Genomic DNA, 9,686 nt, shown 5'->3' with positions numbered 1-9,686 from the left:
TTTATTCCTAGGTATCTTATGGGGTTTGGTGCAATTATAAATGGGATTGATTCCTTGATTTCTCTTTCTGCTGCTTCATTATTGGTATACAGAAATGCAACCAATTTCTGTATGTCGATTTTTATATCCTGCGACTTTGCTGAATTCCCATATCAGTTCTAGCAGTTTTCTGGTCGAGTCTTTCCAGTTTTCCATGTAGAGTATCATATCATCCGTGAAGAGTGAAAGTTTGACATCTTTGCCAATTTATATGCCTTTTATCTCTTTTTGTTGTCTGATTGCTGAGGCTAGGACTTCCAGTACTATGTTGAACAACAGGGGTGAGAGTGGACATCCTTGTCATTCTCCTGACCTTAGGGGGAAAGCTTTCAGTTTTTCCCCATCAGGATGATATTAGCTGTGGACCTTTCATATACGGCCTTTATGATGTTGGGGTATGTACCTTTGTCCCTACTTTGTTGAGAGTTTTTATCAAGAATGGATGCTGTATTTTGTCAAATGCTTTTTCTGCATCTATTGAGAGGATCATGTGGTTCTTATCCTTTCTTTTATTAATGTGGCGTATCACATTGATTGATTTGCAAATATTGAACCAGACCTGCATCCCAGAAATAAATCCCACTTGATTGTGGAGAATAATTCTTTTAATATACTGTTGAAATTGATTTGCTAGTATCTGGTTGAGAATTTTTGCATCCGTGTTCACCAGGGATATTGGCCTGTAATTCTCCTTTGGTCTTGGAATCAAGGTAATGCTGGCTTTGTAGAATGAGTTTGGAAGCTTTCCTTTCATTCCTATTTTTTGGAACAATTTGAGGAGACTAGGTATTAGCACTTCTTTAAATGTCTAGTTGAATTCCCCTGGGAAGCCATCTAACCCAGGTCTCTAGTTTGTTGGGAGATTTTAGATTACTGATTCAATTTCTTTGCTGGTTATGGGCCTATTCAAAACTTCTATTTCTTACTGTTTCAGTTTTCGTAGTGCATGAATTTCTAGGAATTTGTCCATTTCTTTCAGATTTCCCAGTTTGTCAGCATATAATTTTTCATAGTACTCTCTTATAATTGTTTATATTTCTGTGGTGTTGGTTGTGATATGTTCTCTTTCATTCATAATTTTATCTATTTGGGTCCTCTCCCTTGTCTTTTTGATAAGTCTGACAAAAGGGTTTATCGGTTTTGTTTATTCTTTCAGAGAAGCAGCACTTAGTTTCATCGATCTGTTCTATTGGGTTTTTTGTTTGTTTGTTTCTATATCATTTATTTCCGCTCTAATTCTGATCTAACCTTTATTATTTCCCTTCCCTTATTATTATTTGCTGTTCCTTTTCTAGCTCCTTTAGGTTAGGTTGTACATTTGAGACCTTTCTTACTTCTGGAGATAGGACTGAATTGCAATGCACTTTCCTCTTAGGATTGCCTTTGCCGCATCCCAAAGGGTTTGGACTGCCTTTTTTTCTTTCATTTTTCTTTGCTTCCATATATATTTTTTTAAGTTTATTTATTTATTTTGGAGAGAAAGATAGACACCTCACAGGAATGGCACAGAGAGAGAGAGAGAGAGAGAGAGAGAGAGAGAGAGGAGACTGATGTGGGGTAGAACTCCCAAACTGTGAGATCACGACACGAGCTGAAATCAAAAGCTGGACACTTAACTGACTGAGCCACCCAGGCACACTGACTAATATTTCTTTGTCTGGGTGTACCAGTTTAATAACCATTCATCCAATGAAGGACATCTTCATCATTTCAAGACTTACCCATTATGAATAAAGCAGCTATAAGTATCTATGTGCAGATTTTGAGTAGATGGAAGTTTTCAGCTCTTTTGACTAAAGAACAAAGAGAAATTGCAAGATAATATGGTAAAAGTATGTTTACTGTTTTTTAAAATATTTATTTTTTATTTTTGAGAGACAGAGAGCAAGAGAGAGAGTGTGGGAGGTGCGGGGGTGGGGGGGTGGGGAGGGAGGGGACAGAGGATCCAAAGCAGACTCTGTGCTGACAACAGACAGCCCGATGCAGGGCTCGAATTCACAAACTGTGATATAATGACCTGAGCCGAAGTCGGACACTTAACCGACTGAGCTACCCAGGTGCCTCATATGTTTAGTTTTGTAAGAAACTGACAGTCTTCCAAAGTAGCTGTACCATTTTGCTTTCCCACCAGCAGTGAATAAGAGTTTGTGTTGCTCTATATCCTCTCCAGCATTTGGTATTGTCAAGGTTCCAGATTCGGGCCATTCTGATAGGTGTGTGGTGGTATTTCACTGATTTTTTTTTAATGAGGCATAATTCACATACAACTTTAGCTTTAGGCATAGTCCCTAATGATTCGATATCTGCATACATTGTAAAATGAGCATCACTAAAAATCTAGTGAACCTCCATCATTAAACATAGTTACAGATTTTTTTCTTGTTTTAAGTTATATTCCCTCATGACATATGCTGTGGATCATCTTTCCATATGCTTATTTGTCTTCTGTATGTCTTGTTTGGTAAGGTGTTTGTTATGGTCTTTGTCTTTTAAATTTTTTTTTTTTTAACGTTTATTTATTTTTGAGACAGAGAGAGACAGAGCATGAACAGGGGAGGAGCAGAGAGAGAGGGAGACACAGAATCTGAAACAGGCTCCAGGCTCTGAGATGTCAGCACAGAGCCCGATGCGGGGCTTGAACTCATGGCCCGCGAGATCATGACCTGAGCCGAAGTCAGACGCTTAACCGACCAAGCCACCCAGGCGCCCCATACGGTCTTTGTCTTTTAATCAGCTTGTGTGTGTGTGTGTGTTTTTTTTTTTTAAACTTATTGTTAAGTTTTAAGAGTTCTTTGTGTGGGTAACAATCTTTTATCAGATGTGGTTTTTGCCAATATTTCCGCCAGTCTGTGGTTTGCCTTGTCATTCTCTTGAAGATATCTTTCATAAGCAGAAGTTTTTAATTTTTATGAAGTCCAGGTACTCAATTGTTTTCGTTCATGGATCGTGCCTTTGGTGTCATCTCTAAAAAGTCATTGCCAAACCCAAGGTCATCTAGGCTTTCTTCTGTTGCCTTTCAGGAGCTTTATAATTTTGTATTTTATATTCAGGTCTATGATCCATTTTGAGTTAATTTTTGTGTAGGAGGTAAGATTTGTGTGTAGATTCACGTTTTTCCATGAGGATGTCCGGTTATTGTAGCATCATTTGTTGAAAACGTTATCTTTGCTCTTCATTGGATTGCCTTTGCTCCCTTATTACAAATTAGTTGAATATATTTATGTAAGTCTATTTCTGGGCTCTCTATTTTGTTCCACTGATCTATTGGTCTATTCTTTTGCCTATACCTCACTGTCTTTTTTTTTTTTTTTATCATGATAAGTGTACTCTTAATCCCCATCACCTGTTTCACCCACTCTCCCCCCAGCCTCATCTCTGGTAACCATCAGTTTGTTCTCTGTACTTAAGTGTCTGTTTCTTGGTTTGTTTCTCTATCTTTTTTCCCTTCGTTCATTTGTTTTGTTTCTTAAATTGCACATAAGAGTAAAAGCATATATTTGTTTTTCTCTGACTGACTTATTTCACTTAGCATAATACTTTTTAACTCCATACATGTTGTTCAAGTGGGAAGTTTTCATTCTTTTCTATGGCTGAAAAAAAAAAATATATATATATACCACTTTGTTGTTAACCATTCATCAGTCAATGAACATTTGGGTTGTTTCCATAATTTGGCTATTGTAAATAAACCTGTAATACCTCATCATCTTGATTATTAAAATTTTATAGTAAGTCTTGAGGTTCAGTAGTGTCAATTTCTAATTTTGTTCTTTCCCTTTAATATTGTGTTAGCTCTTCTGGGTCTCTTACCTTTCTCTATAAACATTAGAATCAACTTGTTGATATTCACCAAATAACTTACTGGGATTTTGTTTGAGACTGCAATGAATCTATAGATAATATTGGGAGAAATGACATCTTGACAATGTTGCGTCTTCTTATCCATGAAAATGGAATATCTCTCCATTTACTTAGTTATTCTTTGGATTTACTCAACAACATCAGAGTTTTGTAGTTTTCTTCATTAGATTATGCATATATTTTCTGAGATTTATAACTAAGTATATCCTTTTTGGGGTGCTAATAGAAAAGGTTTTGTATTTTTTATTTCAACTTCCACTTGTTCCTTGTCAGTATATAGGAAAGTGATAGAATTTTGGGTATTAACCTGGCAGCATACAACCCTGCTATAATCAATTAGTACCAAGAGGGTTTTTTATTTGTCTATTATTTCAGATTTTTCTGCATAGACAATCATATCACCTGTGAACAAAGACAATATTTATTTCTTCCTTCCCAAAGCCTCCATATTGTGTGATTCCATCCATATAACATAGGGTTGGAAAACAAAAAAGCTCAGTGATTTCCAAGGGTTGGAGGAGTAAGAGTGGCTGTCTATAAAAGGAATGGAAATGGAAATTTTAGGATGATAATATATTCTTTAGGGTACTGAGCTGATGACTCTGTACTTGTTAAAACCCATAGAACTGTACATAGCAAAGGTAAAATTTAATATATGTAAATCAGGAGAATCAGCCAGGAGCACAGGAGAATCCCAGAAGTGAATATAGACTGTGAAAAAAAAAAAATCTAAATGTACTACAAATGTATGAGTTAACCTCACTGAAGGGAGACAAGGAAAGAAATGCATTAACTTAAGTAATGCTGGAAATCAGTGTGTTGATCAGAAACTGCAAAGCTAAAAATAAAGGAAACTATTTTAAAATGTTGTACTTTACTTACTATTGTATATGTGCATTTAGTAAAGTATATGTTTCTCATGGGGGGGATGGGCTAACAATTATGGAACTGCTCTACTTGTTAATTTGTCAGGTAATAAATGGATGAATGAGATTGTTGAGACCCAAGTTTCTCACTATTATAAATGGAAATTATAGATAATACAGGGGGAATGTTAGATAAACAGATTAGAATCAGAGGCATCAGTATGCACTAATGTTCAGTTTAATATAGATACGAATGATAGGTAGGGGAAATAGTATAATTATGAATGGATACAGACTAATATGCTGCCTACTTCTGTCAACAAAAAGACCTAGAAGAAGTGGAACTCCAGTATCAGCAAGCACACTCAGCATCCAAGTCTTGGCTTTTAAATACCATTCTCTAGTAAAATAATTAAGGGGTCTTAATAGAAATCGTCAATTCTGTGTTAGGGGCAGAGAAAATACGAGATGAGCCCAGAGCATCATGTAATACCATAAAGTTAGGACGTGCTCAAAACACAAAAGAATGAACCAATGTCAAAGGGACACAGGAGTTAACTGAAAGAGTCTTGGATGGTGAAAGTGGAACAATTTGAACAAAAATAAGTAACCTTGTATTGGTTGTTATGTAACATATCAAGCCAATAAATGAGAACACATTCAGATAAATAAATGATTGGGTAAGTAAATAATTGAGGGAAAAGAAGCAAATATTGTTTTTTTTTTAATTTTTAAAAAATGTTTATTTAGTTTTGAGACAGAGAGAGACAGAGCATGATTGGGGGAGGGCCAGAGAGAGAGGGAAACACAGAATCCGAAACAGGCTCCAGGCTCTGAGCTGTCAGCACAGAGCCTGACGAGGTGCTCAAACTCACAGACCATGAGATCATGACCTGAGCTGAAGTCGGACGCCCAACCAACTGAGCCACCCAGGGACCCCGCAAATATTGTTAACAGAAGAACTTCAAATAAGTTATTTAAATATTGCCCTCTCCAGAATGTGGAGCTTACTGCTCCAACACCTGGAGTGTGAGCTGAACTTTGTGACTTATTTCTTTAAAATAGACCTTAGAAAAAGGGAGGAAAAGTAACTCCACAAAGGAGAAACCTTGCAATCTTCATGGATGACATGTGATCAAGGTTAATGTTATCAGGGATAAATCATCTTGATAGCATGCACCCTTGATACGATGTGATGAGAAGAACATTTCACCTTAGTGGTAGTACTCTATGAAAACTATAATCCCAATCTCATCATGAGAAAACGTCAGAAAATCACTACTGAAGGACATTTTATGATATACCTGTTAAGTACTCTTCAAAGTTGTCAAGACCATCAAAAACAGGGACAGTTTGTCATAGACCAGAAGAGACTAACAAGGTATGACAGCTAAATATAAGAAGAGGAAAAGGATGCTACTAACGAAATCTGAATTAAAGTCTGAAATTTCAAAAATAATATGGTGTCACGCTTGGTTTCCTAGTTTTACAAATTTGCCAGGTAATATGAGATTACATTGTAGGGGAAACCAGCCAAGAGCTGTATTAGTTGCCTATGGTTGCTATAACAAATGACCGCAAACTTGGAGGCTTAAATAATATGTATTCATTCTTTCACAGTCTAGAATCCAGAAATCTAAAACCAGTTTTCCTGGACAAAAGTCAGTGTATTAGAAGAGCCATGCTCCCTCCATAGGCTCTAAGACAAAATCTATTTCTTGCGTCTCCCATTTTCTGGGGACCACTGTCGTCCACGGTTTGTGGTCACATTACTTCAATCTGTTTTCAAGGTCACATTGCCTACTCTTCTTTAACCTGTGGTCACATTTCTCTGACTCCCTATGTATACATGGCATTTCCTCTATGGTCCACACAGAAAATCTGGGATAAAATCCTTCAGGTAACCACATATGCACAGTCCTTTTAGAGCATATAAGGTAACTTTTGGAAGGTTCCAGGAATTAGGTTGTGAATGTCTTTGCAGGCCATTATCCGGACTGTCACAGAGTTATACTGAACATTCTACACTGTTTTGAAAATTTTCTGTAACTCTGAAATAGTTCTAAAATTAAATAATTATTCAAAATAATAATTAGAAATGTTTTCAATAGGAGAAGCCTCACCATAAACATAGAAGTGAATGTTTGTGTTATACTACACTGCCCCCACATAGTAGCATGAGAATATTAGTATATTCAAGCACAGTCTTACAAATACCAAAATAATAAAGCTTCCTAGGAGTCTTAGAGCATAATTCAAATAAAGAGGTGAAAAATATTGGACATAAATTTATATTCTAATACATAAATTAAAATTTTAAATCATTATTATTAAAACCTAGCAACATTCCATTTAATTCTGGGAAATTTCCTACTCCATTGTGTGTGTATCCTCATGGGCACATGCATGCACTTCTGTTCATGGTCTCATCTGTGCCCCTATTTTATGTGTTTCTGCATTAATGTGGTAGGAAAAAAATGCATGTGAAGTAAGTGAATAAACCCATATCTTTACTAAGTTTTTGACAAGGAGGCCCCAAGTCATCTTAACCATTCTTGTTCAGTATTGTATTTCTGTATATATATTTTCTTTTTTCAGGACAAGAGGTATTGAATAAGTAAGGATACAATTTCAGACTCTTAATTTCACTGTGGTCTTAACAAAACTAGATTCATTTACATTGTACAATGTTAAAAATCACAATCTTAAAGATAATTTTGTCTCTGAAACGACCTTCATGAGTGCACACTTAACCTCTTTGTTCCTCAGGCTATAGACCACAGGGTTCAGCATGGGGATGACCATGGTGTAGAACACAGATGCCATTTTGTCTGTGTCCATGGAATGGCTGGAACTGGGCTGTAAGTACATAAAAATGACTGTCCCATAGAAGATGGAGACTGCAGAGAGGTGAGAAGCACAGGTAGATAAAGCCTTCTGATATCCTGTAGATGAGTGCATCTTTAGGATGGTGGTAAATATGAATATGTAGGAAATCAAGATGACCATGAGAGCAAAAAAGCTGTTGAAGCTCACTACATAAACAAGAACCAGCTCACTGACACGTCTATCAGAGCAAGAAAGAACCATGACTGCAGGAACATCACAGAAAAAATGATGAATCACATTGGACATACAAAAGGAGAGTCTGAATGTGTCTCCAGTGTGGATAGAGGCATTCAGGAAACCACAGGTGTAGGAACCTATGGCCAGACTCGCACACACACCTGTCGTCATGGTGGTGGTGTAATGGAGGGGTCTGCACACTGCTGCATAGCGGTCATAGGCCATTGAAGCCAACAGGTAACTCTCCACAGTGGCAAAGGCTGCAAAAAAGAACATCTGAGCAGCACATGCATTGTAGGAGATGACTTTGTCTCTTATAAGTAATCCAGCCATGACCTTGGGAGTGACAGCTGTAGAGTAGCAAAGGTCCACCAGAGACAGGTTACTGAGGAAAAAGTACATGGGAGTGTGGAGACGAGAGTCCAACAGAATCAACACTATTATCCCCAGGTTTCCAACCAGAGTGATGAGGTAGATGAGGGTGAACACGATAAAGAGGGGAACCTGCAGTTCTGGATCACTGGTTAGTCCCAGCAAGATGAACTGCGTCACTTCTGTCCTGTTATCCATCAGTGTTGAGAACCACAAACGCTATGGCAATGAGAAGAAAGAAATGGGTGATAAACCAAGAGACTTATATTGAAAAGTGTATACATACGGTATGTGTTATTTCATTAGAGCAGTAGCTTCTATATCAAGTTTCTCCAGATAAAAAAAAAAATTAGCTTGACAACAAAAGTCAGCGCATTAATGATGTGTAGATTTGCAAACTGTTGAATCTGAAGTATGGAGCATCTCCTCAATTCTGAAGTTTTAGAAATCTGTAAACTGAGACGTAGAGAATTAAATAACTTGATCAAGATGGCTCGTCCAGAAGGAACGTCTGGCCGTTCACTTCCCCCAAGCCTAGTGAAAGCAGGTACTTGCCCATGACTCACCCACCAGGAACTGCTGCAGACCCTGTAGAGGTACAGACGGTCCCCAACCTACGATGATTCGATTTAATGATTCTTCCACTTTACGATGGTGCGACAGTGACACACGTGCGATAGAAACCATACTTCAGATGGTTATTTTTCCAGGTTAGCGATACCTGGTACAATCTTCTCTCCTGGCGCAGAGTAGGGGCAGTGAGCCAAGCTCCAGGTCGGCCAGGCAATCATGAGGGTCAACAACTGATGCATCTCCAACCATCCTGTACCGACACAGGCATTCCGTGTTTCACTTTCAGTACCGTATTCAATAAATTACACGAGATATTCAATGCTTCATTATTAAACAGGCTTTGTGTGAGATCATTTTTGCCCATCGGTGCACTAATGTAAGTGCCAGGAACATGTTTAAGGTAGAAAAGGCTAAGCTATAATGTTCAGTGGGTCATATGTAGTAAATGAATTTTCTCTCTTTTTTTTAAAGGACTAAGTGTTGTGTGATCCCATCTTTTTAGTTTTATCTATTTAAGTCATCTCCACACCCAACATGGGAACTCACAATCCGGAGATCAGGAATCTCATGGTCTTACAACCGAGCCTTCCAGGCGCCCCAGTGAGTTTTCATCTTATGATATTTTCAATGTGCATTGGGTTTATTGGCATATCAGCAATTGGGACATAACGCCATTGTAAGTACAAGAGTTCTGTGTATTCGTTACATCTTCTCAAGAACATTAAGAGTTTTATTTGTTATTCCTTGCATTTGACTTATGATACACAGAGGGGTGTCTGGCTGGCTCAGTCAGTAGAGCCTGTGACTCTTTCTCTCAGGGCAGTAAGTTTGAGCCCCTGGGTGTAGAGACTATTTTTTAAAAAAATCTTAAAACAAGTGGAAAGAAAGTAAATTATGATGCACAGAGGT

At 37.7% G+C, this 9,686-nt stretch overlaps 1 protein-coding gene across 1 annotated transcript; it reads right to left on the bottom strand.

Annotated features, from left to right (window-relative positions):
- Positions 1 to 7,463: 7,463 nt before the first annotated feature.
- On the bottom strand, positions 7,464 to 8,402 carry LOC131488881 (olfactory receptor 5B3-like). Its single transcript, XM_058690729.1, has one exon. It carries the CDS (start codon positions 8,400 to 8,402, stop codon positions 7,464 to 7,466), a length of 939 nt encoding a protein of 312 aa, XP_058546712.1.
- Between the last annotated feature and the right edge of the window lie 1,284 nt (positions 8,403 to 9,686).

The sequence above is a fragment of the Neofelis nebulosa genome, chromosome 10 (assembly GCF_028018385.1).
Source record: "Neofelis nebulosa isolate mNeoNeb1 chromosome 10, mNeoNeb1.pri, whole genome shotgun sequence".
Taxonomy (NCBI): Eukaryota; Metazoa; Chordata; class Mammalia; order Carnivora; family Felidae; genus Neofelis; species Neofelis nebulosa.
Note: the sequence above shows the minus strand (reverse complement) of the source record. Positions and strands in the feature narration are given on the sequence as shown.

What these genes read in the sequence shown, in the direction of transcription:
- LOC131488881 (XM_058690729.1), bottom strand. Translation starts at nt 8,402, where the DNA reads ATGGATAACAGGACAGAAGTGACGCAGTTCATCTTGCTGGGACTAACC.